Source organism: Felis catus, chromosome F1, assembly GCF_018350175.1.
Source record: "Felis catus isolate Fca126 chromosome F1, F.catus_Fca126_mat1.0, whole genome shotgun sequence".
Taxonomy (NCBI): domain Eukaryota; kingdom Metazoa; phylum Chordata; class Mammalia; order Carnivora; family Felidae; genus Felis; species Felis catus.
In genome coordinates, this window is record NC_058384.1 from 30,159,783 (window position 1) to 30,185,262 (window position 25,480).

The 25,480-nt window shown below is 38.8% G+C and overlaps 1 protein-coding gene across 12 annotated transcripts in view; it reads right to left on the minus strand.

The window, feature by feature from the left end:
• Window positions 1–25,480, minus strand: part of RPS6KC1 (ribosomal protein S6 kinase C1) — a 347,664-nt gene that overhangs the window by 132,567 nt on the left and 189,617 nt on the right. The window contains exon 16 of one of the 12 annotated variants that reach the window (XM_045048946.1): window positions 7,984–14,023. The exons of the other annotated variants lie outside the window; for them this stretch is intronic. Within the exon in view, the coding sequence (XP_044904881.1) occupies window positions 14,007–14,023 (17 nt within the window). The 3' untranslated portion in view covers window positions 7,984–14,006. Of the gene's footprint in view, window positions 1–7,983; window positions 14,024–25,480 lie in introns of those variants that run through there. 12 annotated transcript variants of the gene reach the window in all.

Below are 25,480 nucleotides of genomic sequence, written 5' to 3' on the forward strand. Positions count from 1 at the left end.
AACCTATAAGGGAAGACAGATCAGGTTTGCAGCAGACCTATGCACAGAAACTTGGCAGGCCAGAAAGGAGTGTCAGGATATATTCAATGTGCTGAATCGGAAAAATATGCAGCCAAGAATTCTTTTTCTGGCAAGTCTGTCATTTGAAATAGAAGGAGAGATTAAAAGTTTCCCAGACAAACAAAAATTAACGGACTTTGTGACCACTAAACCAGCCCTGCAAGAAATTTTCAGCCCTCTCTGAGGGGAGAAAAGATGAAAATAAACAAATAAATAAAGACCAAAAGCAACCAAGGCTAGAAAGGACCAGAGGACACCACCAGAAACTCCAACTCTACAGGCAACATAATGGCAATAAATTCATATCTTTCAGTACTCACTCTAAATGTCAATGGACTAAATGCTGCAATCAAAAAACATAGGGTAACAGAATGGACAAGAAAACAAGATCCATTTATATGCTGTTTACAAGAGACCCACTTTAGATCTAAGACACCTTCAGATTTAAAGCAAAGGGATGGAGAACCATCTATCATGCTAATGGTCACCAAAAGAAAACCAAAGTGGCCATACTTATATGACAATCTAGATTTTAAAATAAAGACTGTAACCAGAGATGAAGAAGGGAATTATATAATTAAGGGGCCTATCCACTAAGAAGATCTAACAATTGTAAACATTTATGCTTCAAACGTGAGAGCAGCCAAATATATAAATCAGTTAATCACAAATATACAGAAACTCATTGATAATAATACCATAATAGTAGGGGACTTCAACACCCCACTTACAGCAATGGACACATCATCTAAACAGAAAATCAACAAGAAAACGATACTCTGACACACTGGACTGGATGGACTTAAAAGATATATTCAGAACACTTCATCCTAAAGCAGCAGAACACACATTCTTCTCCAGTGAACAAGGAACGTTCTCCAGAATAGATCACATACTGGGACACAAATCAGCCCTCAACGTACAAAAAGATTGAGATCATACAGTGCATATTTTCAGACCACAATGCTATGAAACTCAAAATCAACCACAAGAAAAAATGTGGAAAGGTAACAAATACTTGGAGACTAAAGACCATCCTACTAAAGAATGAATGGGATAACCAAGAAGTTAAAGAGGAAATTAAAAAGTACATAGAAGCCAATAAAAATGATAACATCACAGCCTAAAACCTCTGGGATGCAGCAAAGGCAGTCATAAGAGGAAAGTATATAGCAATCCAGGCCTTCCTAAAGAAGGAAGAAACATCCCAGATACACAACCTAACCTTACGCCGTAAAGAGCTGGAAAAAGAACAGCAAATAAAACCAAAACCAGCAAAAGACAGAAAATAATAAAGATTAGAGCAGAAATCAATGCTAAGAAACCAAAAAACAAAAACAAAACCACAATAGAACAGATCAATGAAACCAGAAGCTGGTTCTTTGAAAGAATTAACAAAATTGATAAACTCCTAGCCAGTTTGATCAGAAAGAAAAAGGAAAGGACCTAAATAAATAAAATCAAAAATGAAAGAGGAGAGATCACAACCAAAAGAGCATAAATAAAAACAATAGTAAGAGAATATTGCAAGCGTTTATACACCAATAAAATGGGCAATCTGGAAGAAATGGACAAACTCCTAGAAACATATAAACTACCAAAACTGAAACAGGAAGAAATAGAAAATTTGAACAGACCCAGAATTAGTAAAGACATCGAATTAGTAATCAACAATCTCCCAAAAAAACAAGAGTCCAGAGCCAGATGGCTTTCCAGAGGAATTCTACCAAACATTTAAGGAAGAATTAACACCTATTGCCTTGAACCTGTTCCAAAAAATAGAAATGGAAGGGAAACTTCCAAACTCATTCTATGAAGCCAGCATTACCTTGCTTCCAAAACCAAAGACCCCACTAAAAACGAGAACTATAGACCAATTTCCCTGATGAACATGGACACAAAAATCCTCAACAAGATACTAGCCAACCGAATCCAACAATACATTAAAAAAATTATTCACCACTACCAAGTGGGATTTATACCTGGGATGCAGGGCTGGTTCAATATCTGCAAAACAATCAATGTGATATGTCCCATCAATAAAAGAAAGGACAAGAACCACATGATCCTCTCAATAGATGCAGAGAAAGCATTTAACAAAATACAGCACCCTTTCCTGATAAAAACCCTCAAGAAACTAGGGATAGAAGGATCATACCTGAAAATCATAAAAGCCATATATGAATGACCCAACACTAATATCATCCTCAATGGGGAAAAACAGAGCTTTCCCCCCAAGGTCAGGAACAAGAGAGGGATGTCCACTCTCACCAGTTATTCAACATTAGTATTGGAAGTCTTAGTCTCAGCAATCAGACAACACAAAGAAATAAAAGGTATCCAAATCAGCCAGGAGAAGGTCAAACTTCCATTTTTCGTGATGACATGATACTCTATATGGAAAACTCAAAAGATTCCACCAAAAAGCTGCTAGAACTGATACATGAAGTCAGCAAAGTCTCAGATAAAAAAATCAATGCACGGAAATTGGTTGCATCCCTACACACCAAAAATGATGCAACAGAAAGAGAAATCAAAGAATCGATCCCATTTACAATTGCACCAAAACCCATAAAATGCCTAGGAATAAATCTAACCAAAGAGGAGAAAAATCTATACACTGAAAACTATAGAAATCTTATGAAAGAAATTGAAGAAAACAAAAAAATGGAAAAATATTCCATGCTCATAGATAGAAAGAATAAATATTGTTAAAATGTCATTACTACCCAAAGAAACCTATTCAATGCAATACTTATCAAAATAAGATCAGTATTATTCACAGAGCTAGAACAAACAATCCTAAAATTTGTATGGAACCAGAAAAGACCCCGAATAGCCAAAGCAATCTTGAAAAAGAAAACCAAAGCTGGAGGCATCACAATCCTGGACTTCAAGCTGTATTACAAAGCTGTAATCATCAAGACAGTATGGTACTGGCACAAAAACAGACACTCAGATCAATGGAACAGAATAGAGAACCGAGAAATGAACCCAGAAACGTATGGCCAACTAATCTTTGACAAAGCAGGAAAGAATATCCAGTGGAATAAAGACAGTCTCTTCAGCAAATGGTGCTGGGAAAACTGGACAGCATCATGCAGAAAAATGAACCTGGACCACTTTCTTATACCATACACAAAAATAAACTCAAAATGAATGAAAGACCTAAACATAAGACAGGAAGGCATAAAAATCCTAGAGGAGAAAGCAGGCAAAAGCCTCTTTGACCTTAGTCAGAGCAACTTCTTACTCAACATGTCTCTGGAGGCAAGGGAAACCAAAGCAAGAATGAACTATTAGGACCTCACCAAAATAAAAAGCTTCTGCATGGTGAAGGAAACAATCAGCAAAACTAAAAGGCAACTGACAGAATGGGAGAAGATATTTGCAAATGACATCAGATAAAGGGTTAGTATCCAAAATCTATAGAGAACTTATCAAACTCAACACCCAAAAAACAAATAATCCAGTGAAGAAATGGGCAAAAGACATGAATAGACACTTCTCCAAAGAAGACATCCAGATGGCCCATCAACACATGAAAAAATGCTCCTCATCACTCATCATCAGGGAAATACAAATCAAAACCACACTGAGATACCACCTCACACCTGTCAGAATGGCTAATATGAACAACTCAGGCAACTACAGATGTTGGCGAGGATGCAGAGAAAGAGGATCTTTTTTGCACTGCTGCTGGGAATGCAAGCTGGTGCAGCCACTCTGGAAAACAGTATGGAGGTTCCTCAAAAAATTAAAAATAGAACTACCCTACGACCCAGCAATTGCACTACTAGGTATTTATCCAAGGGATACAGGTATGCCATTTCAAAGGGGCACATGCACCCCAATGTTTATAGCTGCACTATCAACAATAGCCAAAGTATGGAAAGAGCCCAAATGTCCATCAATGGATGAATGGATAAAGAAGATGTGGTATGTATGTGTGTGTGTGTGTGTGTGTATACATATATACATATATATATATATATACATATATATATATATATATATATATATATATATATATATATATAATGGAATATTGCTTGACAATCAAAAAGAATGAAATCTTGCCATTTGCAACCACATGCATGGAACTAGAGGGTATTATGCTAAGTGAAATTAGTCAGTCAGAGAAAGACAAATATCATGTGACTTCACTTATATGAGGACTTTAAGATACAAAACAGATGAACATAAGGGAAGGGAAGCAAAAATAATATAAAAACAGGGAGGGGGACAAAACATAAGAGACTCTTAAATATGGAGAACAAACAGAGGGTTGCTGGAGGGGTTGTGGGAGGGAGGATGGGCTAAATGGGTAAGGGGAATTAAGGAATTTACTCCTGAAATCATTGTTGTACTATATGCTAACTAACTTGGGTGTAAATCATACAAAATAAATTTGAAAAAAAAAGGGCAAAAAAAAGCTAGAAACTCCAGACACATTTTTTAAATACAGTGGATAGCACAAGGGACCATACACAAGCAGGCAGGTTTTGGAGGGGCATTAAAAGTTGTGGAGTCAGCAACAGACATGGAGTGAGGTCCTAATTTTTGTGGTGTGGGTTTGAGGTCAAGTGCAACTGCTCATCCTGAAAACCTTTTCAGGCAAACCAAAGACTAAACCATTGACCCCTTCAGGCCAGGCTCAAGTATCAAAGATCGTACAATTTGTCAGGCAGACTTATACACAGAAGTCAGAAGTGACCCACAGTTACCTTCACCTCATTAGAATATTAAAATCTCTGCCCAAGGAGGATCATAAGCCTCATTTACATAACACGCAATGGATGTATAGACACGTTTCCTTAAGGCACATGTACCACCTCTGCCCTACCTCCACATGCAATGACAAGGCCCCTGTATTTCAGTGTTCATTCCTAAATCATAGGAACCCATTTGCCCTTGCTTGGAGCATCACAGCTTTGGAAGTTATTCCTCGATCTCCTGATTTGCTATAAATAAAGTTTACTTTGTGCAACAATTCCCCCCCCCCCGCCAAAAAAAAAGAAAGAAAAGAAAACATAAAACAAAAAAAAAGTGTTTTTTCATCACTCCAAAAGGCCCAAACATAGCTAATGGGAAATCTAGCAGGAACAGCAAACAGAAGTAACACAATAAATAGTCTCTAATCTGAAGGACATGAGTTTCCAGATCAAAAGATCCTATGGAAAGCTCATCATTGGGAAAACTGAGAAAAAGGCACATGACTGGGAAATTCAGAACAATTGGAATTGAGAAAAGATCTTAAAAGCTGTCAAAGAGGAAAAAAGTGGTGTCCACAGGGTCAGAAATAGGAATGCAATGCAGGAGAACTGACTACAATTCTGAATGAATGGAGTCAGCTTAAACTCTATACCTAGCCAAACTATCCAATTGGAAGGAATTATATATTTTCAGGCAAAATACTAAAAATAAATGCATCTCCTCTGCACTCTTACTCCTAAAGTTACTAGAACAAGGAAGATGAAGATGTGGGATTCAGGAATTTGGAGATCTAACACAGCAGAAACTTGAGAAGGATTCCCAGGATGATGGTGACGAAGTTTCAGGACAGCTGAGCTGCTGCCAGCAGGCTGAAGATCTTCCTGGCTTGGAACTCAGGCTGAGGCAGCTGGTCTGGGAGGGCTCAGCTTGGGACAAGGACTGGTATGCTCAGAGAAGATCAGTAGAAAATGAAAAACCAGAGAAAGAAGAAGCAAAACCAAAGGAAGGTGGCAAATTAACATCAAAACCAAACCACATGTAGTTATTTCTAGGTATGCACATTAATGCTTACATCACCTATTCACTAAATGCATGCACTTCATTCCATAATATGCGTTCAGGTCTTCTCAGTATTTCTCTTCGACATAATACAGTCCTCAGCTAAAGAGACTGTTTAGACATAGTAAGCAGAGGTATCTGGACTGGACAGGCATAAGGGATACCTGTATTCAGATTCTTGTACTCCAAGTGGAGAGGCCACAGGAGCCATAAATGGCCCTTTCGCATGCTTGTTCCTGAGCAAGGCCTACTCCTGTCTGGATGTGTCTCATAGTACATGAGCAAATTCTCACATGACCCCCATGGTAAGGCCAAACAGTGGAGACTCCTTTTCAGTGTTTAAAGTGAAGCTGCATTATCAGTCTGTGTGAGTTCAGTCAGCTGGCTGCAAGAGCTCAGGCTCTCTCTGTTCCTGACCATTACTGTGGAATTCTGGAAACTTGAATTCCTGTCCAATGTCAGTACCTTAGCCACCTCAGACTGCTATAACAAATTATCATAGACTGAGTAACTGAAACACCATACATTTATTTCTCATAGCTCCGGAAGCTGGGAGGCCCACTATCAAGGAACTGGCAGATCTGATGAGCTCCCATTCTAGTGGGCAGATGCCTCCTCTTTGTATCCTCACTCACTCTCTGTGTCTCTTCTAACAACAGGACTAATCCCACCATGAGGGTTCCACCCTCATAACTTAATCACCCAAAGGCCATACCCCAAATACCATCACAGTGGGTGTTAGGATTTCAACAGATGAATTTTGGAGGGATGCAAACATTCAACCCATTCTTCATTGGAACTTTGCATGATACTGCTGTCTACTGCTGCTTAGCTATAACTTCATCTCCCCTGCTTTTTTGGTGGATTGTGGGACAAGTAGGGTTGAGATGGGAGTAAGGCATCGGCGAGAAAGAAGCAACAACTTCCCCTGCTTCTGTAAAGAAAATAACTGCTGAGTAGAAGGCCTCTTGAAAGATTCATCCCCTTTTACCCACTCCTCCCCCATCACACTAGAGTGACTTCTTTTGTCAATATAGCAAGCACTCTTGTATAAAAAGATCCTGAAACACTAAAACATTTTCACTGCCTCTTCCATCCCTTTTGATAAACTTGAACTGCCCCATCAATGGCTGCTAAACCACAAGACTAACTCCCCCTCTGAGAACCATCTCTGACCAACTATTCCCCAAACTAGCTGTGCTTCAGTAGACTCTTCTATTAAAGCTCTATAGAAATACTACTCTTCTTCTCCAAGAGAAGAGAGATACCTTCAGAGTCTTCTCATACTGTACCACTCAAACAAAGGCTTATGCTCATGGTGCTCTGGTTGATTATCTTCCGTGGTTTTTGATGTCAAGACTCTAATCATTGCCTGGACCCAATGCTGCTAGCCCAAGTCACTCTGAGAAAGACAATGCAGGAGACTCCCCACCAACCTGAGTCTCTCCTCCAGAGATGGCCAAGGTCTAGACAGCTGAGTATATCATGCCCCTGACTAGTATCTAGTACTTGGCTGTCTTTATGTTGAAGCCCAACCTAAGCTTTTGTTCTTCCTTCTTAATTGTCCTTGGTGAAAACTTTATGTTTGATTTACTTCACAATTTAGGGTTCTCAACAAGATGGGTATGTAGTACCAAGATTCTGAGGAAATCCCCAGCCATTCAATGAACTTCTAGATCTTTGTCCAGCTTCTTACATTCACAAATATGGTTACAAGTAACACCAAATATTTGAAGCTCTGAAGCAATCTTACCAAGAACAATTTAGAATTTCAGGGACCACTCTAGTGAATTTGGGTATGAGTAAAATAATCCACTTTAGAATCAAAGGGTTCAAAGAGTACAAATATTTCATGGTCAGTATTTTTTATTGGTATAAAGAGGCCTGTGAAAGAAAGGAAAATTCTAAAATTGCTTCCTTTAAAGATGCTTTAGAAAAGGTCAGTAAATCCCTGGATGATCTAAAATCCAAACTTAAACTCCCTTCTTGCTCTCCTAACACAACTGACTGCATACTGGCCTCCCTGTTGTTCCCTGAACCTTAACTTCTTCTTTACTCTTGCTCTCCTCCTCCTGCACCTTCACCAGACCCCCTTTCCTCTGCTCCACTGCCCCTTCTTAAACACATCCTTTCTCACTGGACAAAATCTCTTCACAATGGTTTTTTTTTTTTTTTTTAACATCAGTCGGGGGACAATGGACTTATAACTCTACTCCTTGGTCAAGATTAGATTTGCATAATTTAGTTAAGGACTTCACAACCCCTAGGAAGAAAAGACAAAAGTTCACTGAAGAACTAAGGATTGTCCTAGGAACATATCTTCTGGGACTCCTTAGACTCTATCAATCTATTTGATTATCAATATTGTGTCAAATATATAGATCAAAATTTGACAATGAATTTTTTTCAGATATGAAAAGAGCATAAATACAAGACAAGATCTCTTAGCACCTTTCCCTGAGATCTTTCATATCAACATTGAGTGGTTAAAAACCTAGTCTGTGAAGCCATTCTCAGATCTCACCTTCCAGGATTACTCTGATGTCCAATAGCACAATTGCCTTATCTACTTTCTGTGTTGGTTTTAAAGAGAGTGTACCTCTCAGAAGGAATCGTATCATGTACCATTAAGTGCAAACACTGCAGTGAAATTCCAAGGAATCGCCCCCACTGGATTCACGATTTCCAAGATATATATACCTACATTCTAGACTTCGATATGGACAGGAAATTTAAAACTGAGACGCCCTCAGGATTCTTCTGAAGCCAATGGCATCACAAGGAGACAGCTTTCCTGAGAATCTTGATCAAGCAGCACACAGCTAGACATGGACAGCTTTGGCCTATGATCTCCTATCAAGACCCTGGAACACAGAAAGCCACTGACTGCCATATCTTTATCTCTTTTTCCTCCCTTTCATAACTATCTTTTCTCTTCTCTGTTTGTTTGAAACTCTGTTGAAATGAGATTCTTAAAACTCCTTCCACTAATAATGTTATTCCAGATGCCACCTTGGTAAATCAAGAGAATTAACAAAGTGTTGGACAAATTTACTGATCTCAAACCTCTCTTCTCCTTTGGTGGAGGATGTAATTGTTGTCCTGACTGATCCTAGGTGAGACAGGATCTGGACTAATAAGCACTATCCAAGGCCTTCTGATGATTCTTGTAATACCTGTTGTCTCTACAGTCATCCACTGTGCCCTCTCCAGAGACTTAAATGCTTTTAGACAGCCACTTGCTCAAGAAATATTAAAATTAAACTATGAAAAGTCACAAGAAACTCTGATAATCGTCCTCACCAATGAGTCTGAGACTGCAATCAACAGGAGTTCTATAATTCGAAGGTGTGAACAAGTCAGAATCTGATCAGATGATGGGACTTGGTCTCCCTGTTGACCAAGAGCAGAGACTCTAAGAGACTAAGTGACTGAAACTCCCCACTGTGGCCCTTGTATGACTTGGCCCCTAGAGCTATAGCACCCACCCCTCTTGATAAAACCCGAGTCTACTATCCAATGGCTGTTAAACCACAAGGTCAATTCTTCCTCCTAATTATGCTCCTGCTGATTTCCTTCTACACCTGCTGACTATGGTTTTACTGTTTAACAATTTTGTGCCCACTATGGACAAAGAATGCAAAGAAATTATGAAAAATTAAAAACTGTTGTGTGAGGGTAGGTGAAACTATACTAATTGTTCTATTTTCCAAATTTTCCCTAAGGTAGTTTTATTATTTTAATATTGACTATATCTAATGGAAAAGGGGAGAGATGAATTACTTGATTTCTACACAACTATAACCACTCCAAGAAAACATTTCCAAGAACGTCTTAAGAATTTTACATTTTCCACAAAGATAGTCCAGTCAAGTCTTGGGTCATCTCGGGTATTGGTTTCTTTAAACTTTTTACTTAAATAAATACTCTTTCTGCCTTACAAATATGAGTATTTGGTTTAGAAATGACCAATGTCTCAAAAGCTTTGATTTCCTGCCACCTACTCTTCTCCAAAATGCCAAATTAATGGCATCTGATCCTAACAAAGTGAGACATCCCTAGCTAAAAATGTCTTTATAATGGGGGTAGGGAGAGAGGGGGAAAAAGCAGGGGTAATTTTTTCCCAATATGTTTGTCATTATTATAGGTTATATATACAGAAGGAAAGTTAATTAAGCTTTAAAAAAAATCCATCACACATCAATGGCTGCATTTTAATGAGTACAAAAAGTTGAGGTGTTTACTACCAATTAAAGTGGTTTTTAAATAAGCATTAATTAACACAGAAATTCAGAAGAAAGTTATACCTTGTCAAAGAAAGGCCAGTGCAGGCTATGCCCACTTCTGCTCCCATTCATATTCAGATAGTAATTAACACCAACCCTATATTTTCCATAATAATGAGGAGATGCTGTCATGTCTATCATGCAACAACACACACACAAAAGTGGTGGAATTAGAAATTCTCAACCTGAAGTAAACTTTTCAAATTTTTTTCCTTCTGGGTTTATCCCTCATCCAGGTCAGAGTTTTTCAAAGAGGAGGTTAGCCTGACTTTAATGGTGGGTTTCTCTCTTTCTTTCTCCCCCTTTTGCCAGGAGCATCATGGGGGAGCGCTCATTGGTCAGAGAAGTGTTGTTCAAGTCCCCACCAGCAAATCAGAGCAAACACCCAATCATGATTTAAGAGGGCCTGCAGTCCTTCCTTTGTTTCTCAATGATCCTGTTAAATTGCATAATCCAGCTTCCTCTACCCCATTCCGCTTTTTAGTAAATTATTGTCTGTCATAGGGTGGTAGGGAGGAGAAAGACACAAAATCTTTAAAACCCACGGCCTAACGAGCACCCAGTCTGATGGATGGCCTCATCCTTGGGTGAAAGCGATGGGGACCGTGCCTGAATTTGGGGAGGCACCCTGGAGAGATGCCATAGGCGGTGGTCACGGGAAAGGCGTTGTCAAGCATCTCAAGGCAACAAGTTCCAGAGACTGATCCTCAGCCTGACAAATCAGATTTGCTTAGTGATGACCTTACTCTGATCAAATTAACATACAAGTGGCCAATAAATGAGTATATTAACTTACTAATTTATAATGGAGGAATTCAGAAATTCCCTTTCCAGAACTTGGAATTCACATGCTCCCTATCCAGGGGCTTTCCTTTCCAATGTCAGCGTGTTTAGGAAAAGAAGCTGAGTTTTTTATCAGAATCCTCCTTAGTGAACTCAAAGTCAGAACAGGGATGCAGAATTATGTGGGAGGGTTCTGCCCAATGGAATTGCCCCTCTGTGCCACAGGGAGCCTCTCTTGTGGTTGAAGCACTGTGCTTTCTGCACAGTGCCTCTCCCCGACATGATGCTGCAAATGTGCTGACTTCGGTCTCTCGGGACTCCAATTTTCAGAGCAGACTTCTCCCCCATTCACCGACCCATGTTTTGCTTATTTAGTCAAGTTCTCAACATGTGAGAAGCTCTTCACAGTCACGGTCTTTAATGATCCAAGGGTAGAACACCAAACAAGAAAGATTGACTCCAGGAGTCCATATTGGACAGGTTTTAAATCAATTTGGCTAAGTTGCTGTAGAGTCAATTCTTTTTTTTTTTTAAGTTTATTTATTTATTTATTTATTTATTTATTTATTTATTTATTTAGAGAAAGAGAAAGCATGAGTGGGGAGGGGTAGACAGAGAGAGAGAGAATCCCAAGCAGGCTGCCTGCGGTCAGCATGGAGCCTGATGCGGAGCTCGAATTCACAAACTGTGAGATCGTGACCTGAGCCCAGATCAGACGCTTAACCAACTGAGCCACCCAGACGCCCGGCTGTAGAGTGGATTCTTAAAGCTAAAGGGTGAGAGGAGGCCCAAGAGGAGACTGCATCATCTCCCAGACAAGGGTGGATTCTCCTCAACGTGCAAAAAGGTGGCAGGATGCTTCCAGAAATTCACAGCAAGAAGTGGGATGAAATCTACTCTTCTTAACCTCAGTTTAAGCTCCTTATTTTCTGTGTGAATAAAGAGATGAAGAGATGGTTTGGGTATATGACCCTTCAGCGCCAGAGGGCATTTTTGGTGTCTACTCCTCCGGAGCCTGTGGTAGCTTCAGAATTTCTACATAAGGCAGGTTTCAGGAGGAATCCACCTGGAAGGGGCTTAGAGAACTTGTCTGGAAGCCACATCTGCAAAGCAAGTGTGCCTTTTTTTTTCTAGGTTGAATGTATCGGGGGGTGCTGAAGAGATTGAGGGAAGAAGTAAAAACTGCCATTTGTTGTGGGATCACTGTGGAGAGGAGCAGGCCTAGCTTATCTTTAAACCATGTACAGTGCCCAGCAGGGTAAGTAGTACAAGACAAGTGTTCAAAATGTTTATTAAATTCGATGAATGACAAGTGAGCCTTGGGGCGCCCGGGCAGCTCAGTCTGTTAAGCATCAGACTCTTGACTTCGGCTCAGGTCATGATCTCACGATTCGTGGGTTCATGCCTGGGCTCTGTGCTGACAGCACAGGATTCTGTCTCCCTCCCACTCTGCCCCTCACTCTACTCTCTCTCTCCCCACCCTCAAAAGTAAGTAAACAAACATTTTAAAAAGATGAATGACAAGTGAGCCTTTAGATCCACATCAAAGACAACAAGGTCATGCCTGGGTTTTTTCCCCTTACAAGCCCGTTGGCTTCTATCTAGTTTCATGGCTAGTGGCTGCACGTGTAATTTATACCAACTTGTATACTTGCCCAGAAATAGACAGACAATGGATGAGCAAAGAACTACAAAGAAAAATCTAAAGAACCCAGGCATTTAGTTGGAAAGGGAATAGGCTCAGTTGACACATCAGAGAAGGTGGGGCTGGAAATCAACGTGGCAAAGGAAACACACAGCGGCCCAAACCTCACTGGGGAACCACAAAGCACCAATATCCTGCCACTCAAATTGCAGCCACTCTGCATCATCCCTTTTTTTAAAATCTAGCTATTCATTGTTGGCACCCACCCTCAGTCTTATCTGATCCATTTGTACAGGAGTAAACAGGCTTCAAAGAACAGTTAAGTACCAATGTGCTTCTTAGGAGAGAATGGGAAAAGGTTGGCGAGCCCCCAGATTCCAGGAGTAGGAAAATCTCCTGCCTAACGTGGCTGCCACCTTGGCCTTTGCTTCTCATTCTTTTCACTGCTGTTGCCTTTACAGGAAAAAAAAAATGCTCATTTGGGCACTGTTTAAACATGCAGTCGATTGTACTTCTTTTTGGGAAAGTGTGCATTTTCTCCCTTAGAGTGGATACGGGTAACATGCCTCCTTGGTCAAATCTGGCAAACTGAAATGTCCTTTTTTCTGAAATTCCTCAGTTATGTCACACCCATTATCTTGCCTTATTAAAATGGAAAGAACTTTCCTCTATGTATGTCCCATTCTTCCATTTATCAGAATTGGGATAGATTGTGCCTTTCCACTCAATTTGGACAATGAAATGAGTTTCATTTTTATTTATGGGCTTCATAAATCCGTCTCACTTGCTGCTTTTCATGCCCCAGTTCCACGCTGTTGTGTTGGGATTTCCCACCCTGCCAGGCAATTAAACTAAAAACTCGTGGCAACAAAAATTTTCTTTACAAAACTCTTTTAAACCCAAAATATACATAATCATCTCCATTTCGGGTCCAGTATATTTAAGGGATGGGGTCTTTAAGTCTTATTTTGGAGCATCCAATTTCCCAGATTAATTCTGTCATCGCCAAGCCCTCATTTGAGTTCTAAAGGTGAGTGCAAAGTTCCAGGACGGAAAGAACTCGTTAATTTTAGATACTATGTTTCCAATCCGGGTGCCAGGCATGTGAGAAGACAATACAGTGGCTGTGCTGAAGGACTTGAGGAACAGCAGTGAGCTCACACCCCACAGGTGGAGGAGCCCAGAAACCGGGAGCAGCAGCAACAGTTCCCTGTTCTAGGCCAGACCAAAAAAAAAGAAACAAACAAAAACCCCAGCCCAACCCAATCACCTAGACCTACAGCATTAAAGGAAGGGTGGAGAGACAGGAGTCCTGCTTCTCAGTACTTTGCCACCGTCAGAGGAAGTTACTACTGTTTCTCTAAGTACACAACTGAACGACAGGCTTCTACCTGGTAAGGTAGATCCAATAGGATCCAATAGATCTGATCTAGTCTGATGACATGTATGGATTTGGTTCAGGGGTAGTCCAGTCCTGTAACACAAAAGCCCAAGAAAAGAAACCCAATAAAACTATTTTGACAGAAACCCAGTGATCTGCATTTTGGATACCTTAGACACAGGCCAAGCTGAAGATGCTTTCTCTGATTCAGTCTGATTCAATCACACACACACACACACACACACACACACACACACACACACAGATAGATATGTACATAGATGAATAGATAGATAGATAGATAGATAGATAGATAGATAGATAGATAAAGATACATATATATTTCTCAAATAGTAGAAGTGGGCAAAGAATGTTTAAATCTGGCCTTACCAGGCTGTCTACTTTAGATCAGAAACCACTGTTTGTTCCTCTAGTCCATGGAAGGTGCTCCATGTCTGTTAGACTCATTTACCTGACATTCTTTGTAATGTAAGGTGAGCTGGTTGCTTCAATTGTCATGCCCCTAAACACTAGGGTTGACCCAGTGTTCCCTCCTCCCTCTATGCGGAGCCTGGGAAAATGTGAGCTGGAGAGCAAGAATTTGTAAGTGTGTCTATTGTAGGATGCTGACACGGTTGACACAAGTGTTTTGGTCCAGCTGGCAGGTATCTCCCTGGAGTGGAGATGGGTGGATCAGAATGTGATGAGAATGTCACCAGCCATTAGGATCATCCACCTCCCTTTGCAAATCACACAACCTTCTGGCTTCAGAGGTACTTGCCTCATTGGGAGAACAGAGCTAACGTGAGTATTCTCGTTTATTTAGCAGTTATTATTATTATGGGAAATTAGCAAATAGACATTTTCACTTATATCACAATCTTCTGAACTTTTCCTAATGTGGGTCTATTCCCCTGAACCTGATGATTTATGGTGAATGAAGCTCTGGACCCGGCCAAGATGGGGGCTAGAGCCCAAATGGTGCTAGCCACACCAGAGGTATGACACTCTAGAACTTCCTGGCTCCGAAGCTAGCTAGCCTTCTTAAACATTTCTTTTTTTTTTTTAATTTTTTAATGTTTATTTATTTTTAAGAGACAGAGAGAGTGTGAGTGGGGAACAAGCAGAGAGAGAGAGAGAGAGAGAGAGAGAGAGAGAGATACAGAATCCGAGCTGTTGGCACAGAGCCTGATGTGGCGCTCGAACCCGCCAGCCATGAGATCATGACCTGAGCCGAAGTCGGACGCTTAACTGACTGAGCCACCCAGGTGCCCCCTTAAACATTTCTAATATTACACAATATCTCAGGAAGTACTTAATTCTACCTGAGTGATATTGTATGCTAAAATGGGCAAGCGAAATATTAGTGAGAATAAGCACTTTCTCTATCCCACTGGATTGCTAAAGTACATTCAGGTAAAATTTTTCAAAGAACAAAATGGTGCTTGCAAAAAATAAATTCCTTTCCTTAATAAACACCAAATGGAGATGAGCTTGAACCAACATAGACAAAGGCCATTTCATAAAGTTGTGCAAGCTGTACACTGCTCAAAGGCAACATTCCTTTCATAGGCATTGTAGACTTTTGTTTTTACTGGCCAATAGGAGTCAATGCCTTGAAGAAAGTCTGCCTTTTTCTAAATTGCACAAAGACAAATAAAGGTTAGCAGTAGCTCTGTAGGAATCCGTATCTAGTAAAAGGACCAGGTAACCAGCACCAACATCTTCTTTTATCTTTTTTCACTACATATATAATATATAGATATTATATAGACAGCCACCCCAGAAGTTCCTCCGTGTGCCCCAATCATAACCCCTCTTCCCTCAAAGTAACAATTGTCCATGATAGTTGTCACTTCTTAAAAAATCATTTTATCACCCAAATCCAAATGTGCATCAGTAGACACTATTGTTTAGTCTTGCCCTTCTTAAAACTTTTAGTATCTTTTAAAAAAATTTTTTTTAATGTTTATGTATATTTGAGAGAGACAGAACGCGAACGGGGGAGGGGGAGTGAGAGAGGGACACAGAATCTGAAGCAGGTTCCAGGCTGTGTGCTGACAGCAGGGCTGTCGATGCAGGGCTCGAGATCATGACCTGAGCCAAAGTCAGACGCTCAGCCAACTGAGCTACCCAGGTGCCCCCAATTTTACTATCGTTTAATTCTCTTTTAATCCACAGAATTTCTCCTCCACCCCTTCCATTTCTTTACAAATCATTTGTGGAAGAATTTGGGCAGTTTGACCTATAATTTCCCAGTGTCTTGATGTTGCTGACTGCCTGCTCACAATGAAGTTCAACAAGTTCCTGTCTCCTGCATTTCCTGCAAATTGGAAGCTCAGTCCACTTAAGGATCAGACCAGGTTACAACTCTTTAGCAAGACTATAGGTAGTGTCCAGCAATACTACAGAAGGCACATAATGTCTGGTTATCTTTCGGTTTTTAATCTGTGCCACTATTGATGCTGAATGCCTGTATCTGTCCAGCGGGGGTTGCAAAATGGTGATATTCTATCATTTCTTTTTCATTTTGTAATTAGAATAGTTTTACAAGATACTGTACCCTTAATTTACTATTTGGATACCAAGTGGCACAGTTCATATAAAAACCAGGGTAAATGCTTAATTCTTTCCTTTTATTTCCCAGTTTTCAAGATATGAATTGGTTTACCTCTCCTGAAGGTGATCAGTTCTTTTTTTTTTTTTAAGTTTATTTATTTTGAGAGAGAGACAGAGAGAGCCAGCAGGGGAGAGCAGAGAGAGAGGGAAAGAGAGAATCCCAAGCAGGTTCTGCACTGTCAGCACAGAGCCTGACGCAGAGCTCAAACTCACAAACGTAAGAACATAACCTGAAATGAAACCAAGAGTCAGACACTTAACTGACTGAGCCACCCAGGTGCCCCAATGATCAATTCTAATATCATTATCAAATCATGAATTTAAACATACATGACAGGTTTCAATTCTTATCATTACTGAAGGTCAAACTGTCCCATCTTTGACCAGTAGGAGGCTGAGTCCTTCTGACATGACCTCAGAAGTCTTTGATAGTTTCCTTGTTATCTAACATGTTCCAACTTCATTTTATAGACTTCCTGCCCTAGACTTATTTCTCCAAGAAGCCCTAATTTCTTTTACAAAGAAATGAGTGTTTCAAAACCACAATCTGGGTGTTGGGGATGCTCTTTGCTAAATTAGACATTGTTTCTAGAACTTTTCAGCAGAATGAACTACGAAATATTATGATTCAAAGATAAAAACATCTCATAAATGTATATTGTACTTTCTATGCAGATTCAATACTATGGAGTTTTTACTTAACCACTCTATAACAGTGGAATCTCTTGTCTTGCATTCTAGAACTTGGGTTCTTAAAATCAGAGGGAACGACAGAATTAAAACATCCCAACATTACTGTTCTGACATTGCACAGCAACAATCTCAGAATGACAATACTAATATCACCACCAGTATGATTCTCAAAAACATTTAAGTGTTTTTGCATATACCTTCCTACTTTCCCCATTAAAATAAAAGTTTATTACATCTACACATTGAGACCATGTAGCCATTGCACACTATACTCTCCCCCATGGTCCAGGACACTATTTAATGTGTAAGTTCTTATGTTGGTGTTTTCCTCATTGTTTCAGTCATTTACAATACATTCTCTACTAGATTCCTCAGGAAGAGCTCATGGGAACAATATTCCCTGAATGTTTGCATGTTGATAACTATTTGTGCCCTTTATTCTTAGAGTCAGTTTTGCTGGGTATAAAATCCTTCACTCACGTTTTCTTTCCTTACTTTAAATATGTTGTTTCATTTTTCTCTCCTCAATAAAGCACTGCTGTTGAGAAGTGTAATTATAAGCTAACTTTTCTCTCTTGTAAGCCATGTGCACTTTTTATTCTAGAAGCTCATTTTTTTTTCTGTGTTAATCATATTGCCAACATTCTCAGGTATGCAGTGTGCTCTTTCCATGTAGCTTCAATTTTTTTTAATTTCAAAAAAGTTTTCTTGAATTCATCTTTACAGTTCAGTTGCCTTGCTTTGGTTTTCTTTGTGATCTCCAACAACCATATGTTTGATCTTCTTTGCCTACTTCAATATACACCACTTTCTCTTTAATCCTTTTTATCTCTTTCTTAATTAAAAAAATTAATGTTAATTTTTTATTGAGAGGCAGAGAGAGACAGAGCATGAGCATGGGAGGAGCAGAGAGAGGAGGAGACACCGAAATTGAAGCAGGCTCTAAGCTCTGAGGTGTTAGCACAGAGCCCGACACAGGGCTCAAACTCACAAACCATGAGATCATGACCTGAGCTAAAGTCAGATGCTTAACTGACTGAGCCACCCGGGCGCCCCTCTTTCTTAATTTTTTTCTTTTTAAAAATGTTCTGACTTCTAGTTTCCAGTTCTGCATGTAAGTATCTTAGAAATTACCACTCCATCCGAATAACAATTCTGAACAGACTGGAAAACCAACAACTCTTTTGAAATTTGTAAGAGAGTGGATGGTACACAAGGCAACCTGATGCCCCCAGACTGAAAAGAAAGACAAGTGAAGTCATAGGTTACCAGAGAGAGGCTTACAAGTGTAAAACACTGTGGGAACAATACCAGAATAGGAAAACCTAAACTGTAATTGACAAACTGATGGAGGCTCAGTGAAAACAGGTCTGAGAGTTAAAAACTCCAGGGGATTCAGTAACAATATTCCACAACATTGTGAAATATACTTCCAGCAACTTGACCGAGTTCCCACAGTAAATACTGGAGAAAAATCCCCTTGCACTTCTGTGCTTCTAGCAAGGGAGGGGGAAATAAATCATTTTGAAATATGCCAGAGCCCTCTGTTCTTCTTAACAAGACCTGCACTTCAGGGGAAACTAGTTAACCAGAGCCTAACCTGCTGGGGTATTATCAGAGCCAACTGACCTGGAGAAGGGAAATACCCAACCCCAATCACCTTTAGCCTTCTATGTGGGAGAAGGGAAATATTCAACTCCAGTCCACTCTAGCCATCCTGTCCTACCTAGAGAGGTTGAAAAAAACCGAGAAACTCTTGTGAAGTTCACAGTCCAGAGGCACAGCCTCACTGAAAGAGTGAGATTTCATTGTAGGACTATAGAATTCTTCCTCATACCTCACACCTCACCATTACTACTAAAGGCCTATTCATAGCCAGTCATTTTATCCAGTACTTCATGTCCAGCTATCATGAAAAAAAATTACAGGGACTACCCGAAGGCAAAAAACATAACTCGAAGACACAGAGAAAACACCAGAACTAGACATAGCAGGGATGTTGGAGCTATCATATTGGGAATTTAAAGCAACTATGATTAATTCAGTAAGGGCTTTAATGGATAAAGTAGACAGTACATAAGAACAGATGGGCAATGTAAGCAGAGAGATGGAAATCCTAAGAAAGAAGCAAAAAGAAATGCTGGAGATAAAAGCAAAAAACAAAAAACAAAAAAAAAAAAAAAAAAACCACCGTTAACAGAAATGAAGAATACATTTGAAGGGCTTAGTAGTAGACTGGACATCACTGAGTAAAAAACCTCTGAGCTAGTGGATATATCAATAAAATCCTTGAAAAATGAAAAGGAAAGAGAATAAATATTGAGAAAACCAGGGTATCCAAGGACTGTGGGGCAAATACAAAAGGTGTGATACACATGTAATGAGAACACCAGAAGGAGAAGGAAAAGAAAAAAAATCTTTGAAACAATAATTATGGAGAATCTCCCCAAATTAATGTCAGACATCAAACCACAGATCCAGGAAGCTCAGACAACACCAAGCAGAAAAAATGCAAAAAAACACAAACTAAACCAAACCAAACCAAAATACTACACCTACATATACCATTTTAAACCAGAGAAAAGATCAAGGAAAAACTCTGAAAGAAGGCTATGTCAAAGAATACCTTCCTCTGGAAGAACAAAGGTAAGAATCATATCCAACTTCTCCTAAGAAACCATTCAAGCAAGGGCACTGGGTGGCTCAGTTGGTTAAGTGTCTGCCTCTTGGTTTTTGGCACAGGTCATTACCTCACGGTTGGTGTGTTTGAGCCCCACATCAGGCTCTGTGCTGGCTGTGAGGAGCCTGCTTGGAATTCTGTCTCTCCCTCTCTCTCTGCCTCTCCCCTGCTTGCTCTGTCTCTCTCAAAATAAATAAACTTAAAAAAAATCTTTTAAATTAAAAAAAAAAAGAAACTATTCAAGCAAGAAGAGAACAGAGTGGAATATTTAAAATATTGAGAGAAAAAAAACCACCAACATAGAATTCTGAACCTTGAGACACTAACATTCAAAAGTGAAGAAGAAAAAAAAAGACCTTTTCACAAAGAGATATTGAGGAAATTTTCTGTCTATAGACCTGCCTTGCAAGAAATGTTAAAAGTTCTTTAGAGGAAAGGGAAATAACATAGGTCAGAAACTCAGATTCACAAAAAGTAACAGAAAGCAACAAAGAAGGAATAATTGAAAAACCTTCATTTTTTAATTCTTGACTGATTCTAACAGACAATTTATTCAAAATAATACCAACAACATATTCAATTATGTGTGTATATAGATGTATGCGTGTGTGTGTGTGTGTGTGCACGCATGCTTATATAAGTAAAATGAATGACAGCAATGATACAGGGACAGAGGAAGTACTCAGACTATCTGAAGTGATATTATATATATATATATATATATATATATATGTAGACTTGGATTAGCTGAAAATGTACATTGCAAACTCTAGGGCAATCACTAAAAAAGAGAAAGAGAGGAAGGGAAAGGAAGGGAAGGGAGGGAAGGGGAGGGAAGGAGAGGAGAGGGGAGGGGAGGGGAGGGAAGGGAAGACCAATATGCTAAGAAAGGAGAGAGATTAAAATTGCATAAAATGCTGAATTAAAACAACAGGCAGAAAAAGACCAGAAGACCAAAATAGGAACAAAGGACAAGGGCAACAAATAGAAAACAGTAATGAATATGATAGACATTAATCCGATTACATCAATAATCTAAATGCCCTAATTAAAAGATTATCAGAGTCAATCACAAAAACAAGAACAAACTATATGCTGTCTACAAGAAACCCGCTTTAAACACAAAGACATATATAAATTAAAATTAAGTGGTCAGAGAAAAATAAACCATGTCAACACTAATTAAGAGAAAGAAGGAGGGGCACCACCTGAATAGCTCAGTTGGTTAAGCAGATGACTTAGGCTCAGGTCATGATCTTGCAGTTTGAGTACAAGCCCCACATCAGGCTCTGTCCTGACAGCTCAGAGCCTGGAGCCTGCTTCAGACTCTGTGTCTCCTCCTCTCTCTGCCCCTCCCGTGCTCATGCTCAGTTTCTCTCTGTTTCTCAATAGTAAATAAGTGTTTTAAAAAAATTTTTTTTAATAAATGAAAAGAAAGGAGTAGCCATATTAATTTCAGATAAAGCAGATTTCAAAAAAAGAAAAGTTATCAGAGATAAACAGAGGCATTACATAATGATAAAGAGGTAAATTCTCCAAGAAGATGTTATAATCTTTAATGTGTATGTGCCTAAAAACAGAGCATCAAACTATGTGAGGCAAAAACTAATAGAATTGCAAAGAGAAACAAATGAATCCACTAACATAGTTGCGGGGTTTGACATCCCTCTATCAGAACCAGCTGGCAGAAAATTAGTAAAGACAAAGTTGAACTCAACACCACCATCAAACAACTGGATATAATTGACATCTATAGACTACTTCATCCAACAACAGTAGAATATATATCCTTCTCAAACTCACATGGAACATTCACCAAGATAGACCACATTCCTTGCAATAAAACAAATTTAAGAGACAGAAATCATATGTCTGCTTTCAAACCACAATAAAATTAAATAAATATAAAGATGATATAAAATATATAATATAAATATGTATTTTTTTTTAATTTTTTAATGTTTATTTATTTTGGAGAGAGAGAGAGAGAGAGACAGAGTGTGACCAGGGGAGGGGCGACCAGGGGAGGGGCAGAGAGAGGGAGACACAGAATCTGAAAGAGGCTCCAGGCTCTGAGCTGTCAGCACAGAGCCAGATGCGGGGCTCAAACTCACAAACTCTGAGATCATGACCTTGAGCCGAAGGGAGACGCTTAACCGACTAAGCCACCCAGGCACCCCTATAATATAAATATTAATTAAATCAGTAACAAAAGATGATTGGACAATCTCAAAATACATGGACCTTTAACAAACAAAAAACATTTCTAAATAACTCATGGGTCAAAGAAGATATCCCAAAAGAAATTTTAAAATATTTTGAACTAAATGAAATACAACTTAGCCAAAATTTGTGGGATGCAGTGAAAGTACTTAGAAAGAATTTACAACATTGGATGCACATATGATCTAAAATCGATTTAACTTTCTATCTTAGGAAACTATAAAAAGAATAGCAAATTAAATCCAAAGTAAGCTGAAGTAAATAATAAAAATTAGAGCATAAATCAATGACATTGAAAACAGGAAGCTAACAGAAAAAAAAATAAAAATAAAACCTGATTCTTTGAAAAGATCAATAAAATCTGGAAGCATCTCACCAGACAAAAAGAGAGAGGACAAAAATTACTAGTATCAGAAATGAAAAAGGGGATATTACTACAGACCTTATAAACATTTAAAGGATAATAAAGGTATACTATGAACAACCCTATGCCCACAAATTTGCCAACCTAGATGAAAATGGACCAATTCCTTGAAAGACACAACTTGCCAAAATTCATACAAGAAAAACTAGATAATCTGAATAGGCCTATATCTATTAAATAAATTGAATCAATAATAATCAGTAATTAACAGACTTCTGAAACAGAAAGCACTAGGCCCAAATGGGTTCACTGGTGAATTCTATCAAACAATTAGGAAGAAATTGTACCAATTACCTGCAATCTCTTCCAGAATACAGAAGCAGAGGGAATACTTCCCAACTCATTCTATGAGGCCAGCATTATTCTAATAACAAAACCAGACAAAGATATTCCAATAATTACAGACCAATATCTCTCATGAACATAGATGCAAAACTTCTCAACAAAATAATAGAAAATGCATCTCAAAAATGTATAAAAATACTTATACACCATGTCCAAATGAGATTTATTCCAGGTATGCAAGTTAACATTCAAAAATAAACTAATGAATCCATCACATCAACAGGTTAAAAAAGAAAAATCACAATGATATGACAACGATACAATCATATCAGTAAATGTGGACAAAATTCATGATAAAAAGTCTTAGTGAAGTAGGAATTGAGGGGAAGAATCCTCAGCTTGATAGTGAACATTTACAAAAAACCTACAGCTAACATTATATTTAATAGTGAGAAATTCAAAGCTTTCCAGCTAAGATCAGGTACAAGGTAAGGATGTCTCCTCTCATCACTCCTCTCAACATCATACTAGAAGGTCTAGCTACTGCAATAATACAAGAAAAAGAAACAAAAGTTCAGTTGAGACAGGAAGAAATAAAACTATTTGTTCACAAATGACATGGGCATCTATTTTAAAAATTTGAAAAAAATCACCAAAAGTCTCTTGGAACTAATAACTACAGCAAGGTTTCAGGATACAATTTCCTATATACCAGCAGGAGTAAGTAGAATTTGAAATTAAAAACACAATAACATTTATATTAGCACCCCCCCCCCAAATTAAATACTTAAGTATAAACTGAACAAAAAAAGCACAATATCTATGTAAGGAAAACTCTAATGAATGAAATCAAATAAATAAATAAATAAATAAATAAATAAATAAATGGAAAGACATTCCATATTCATGGATAGGAAGGCTCAATACTGTCAAGGTGTCCATTCTCCCCACATTGATCTATAGATTCAATGCAACCCCGATCAAAATCTCAGCAAGTTATTTTTGTGGATATCAACAAAGTGATTCTAAAGATTATGGGGATGGGCAAAATACACAGAATAGTGAACACAATATTGAAGAACAACATTAGACCACTTGAAGCCTTAGTATGAAGTTACAGTAATCAAGACAACACGGTGGTGTCAAATGAACAGACAAATAGATGAATGGAACGGAACACACAGCCCAGAAATAGAACCATGTAAATAAGTCAACCGATCTTTGACAAAGGAACCAAGGCAATAGAATGGAGAAAGGATAGTTTTTTCAACAAATAGTGCTAGAACAACTGGACATCTGCATGAAAGAGAGAAAGAGGAAGAGAGGAGGGAGGAAGGGAGAGAAGAAGGAAGGGAGGAAGGGGAAAAAAAGAAAAATCTAGACGTAGAGTTTATATCCTTTACAAAAACTAACTAAAGATGGATCACAGACCTAAATGTAAAATACAAACTATAAAACTCCTAGAGTACAACATAGGAAAAGAAACCTAGATGACCTTGGGTATGGCAATGACTTCAGTATACAACACCAAAAGCACAATCCGTGAAAGAAGTAATTGATAAGCTTAACTTCATTAAAATGCAAAGCTCCTGCTCTGTGAAAGACAATGTCAAGAGAATGAGAAGACAAGCCACAGACTGGGAAAAACTATTTGCAAAAGACATATCTGATAAAAAAGACTGTTCACCAAAATACACAAAGAACTCTTAAAACTCAACAATAAGAAAGTGAACAACTCAATTAAAAAATGGGCCGAAGACTTCAACAGGCATCTCACCAAAAAAAGATATACAGATGGCAAATAAGTATGTGAAAAGATGCCCAACATCTTAGGTCATCAGGAAATGCAAATTAAAACAATGACATACCACTACACACCTATCAGAATGACCCAAGTCTAGGACACTAACACCACCAAATGCTGGTGAGGATGTGGAGCAACAGGAAATCACCTTATTGCTGGTGGGAATGCCCAATGGTATAGTCACTGGGGAAGACCGTTCGACAGCTTCTTACCAAGCTACACATACTCTTCCATACAATCCAGCGATAGTGCTCCCTTTTACTTACTCAAGGGAGTTGAAAACTTATGTCCACACAAAAACGTGCACACAGATGTTTATAGCTTTATTCATAATCGGAAAACTTGGTGGTATCCAGGATGACCCTCAGTAGGTGAATGGATCGATAAACTGCAGCACATCCAGACAATGGAATATTACTCAGCACTTAAGAAGAAATGAGCTACCAAGCCCTGAAGATGTAGAGGAAGCAAATCACTAGGAGAAAGGTGTCTATCTGAAAAGGCTACATAATATATAATTCCAACTATGTGAAATTCTGGAAAAAGAAAAACCATGGAGATGGTAAAATTCAGTGGTTACCAGGTGTGGCGTGGGTGGGGGGAGAGGTAAGACGTGGGTGGGGAGGAATGAGCAGGCAGAGCACAGAGGATTTTTTGAATAATGAAAATAGTCTTTATACCATAACGATGGATACATCATTACACATTCGTCCAAACTGGTAGGCACGTACAACACCAAGAGTGAACCATAATACAAACTATGGACTTTGGGTGATTATGACAAAGTGTCAAAGTAGGTTCACCAATTTTAACAAAGGTACC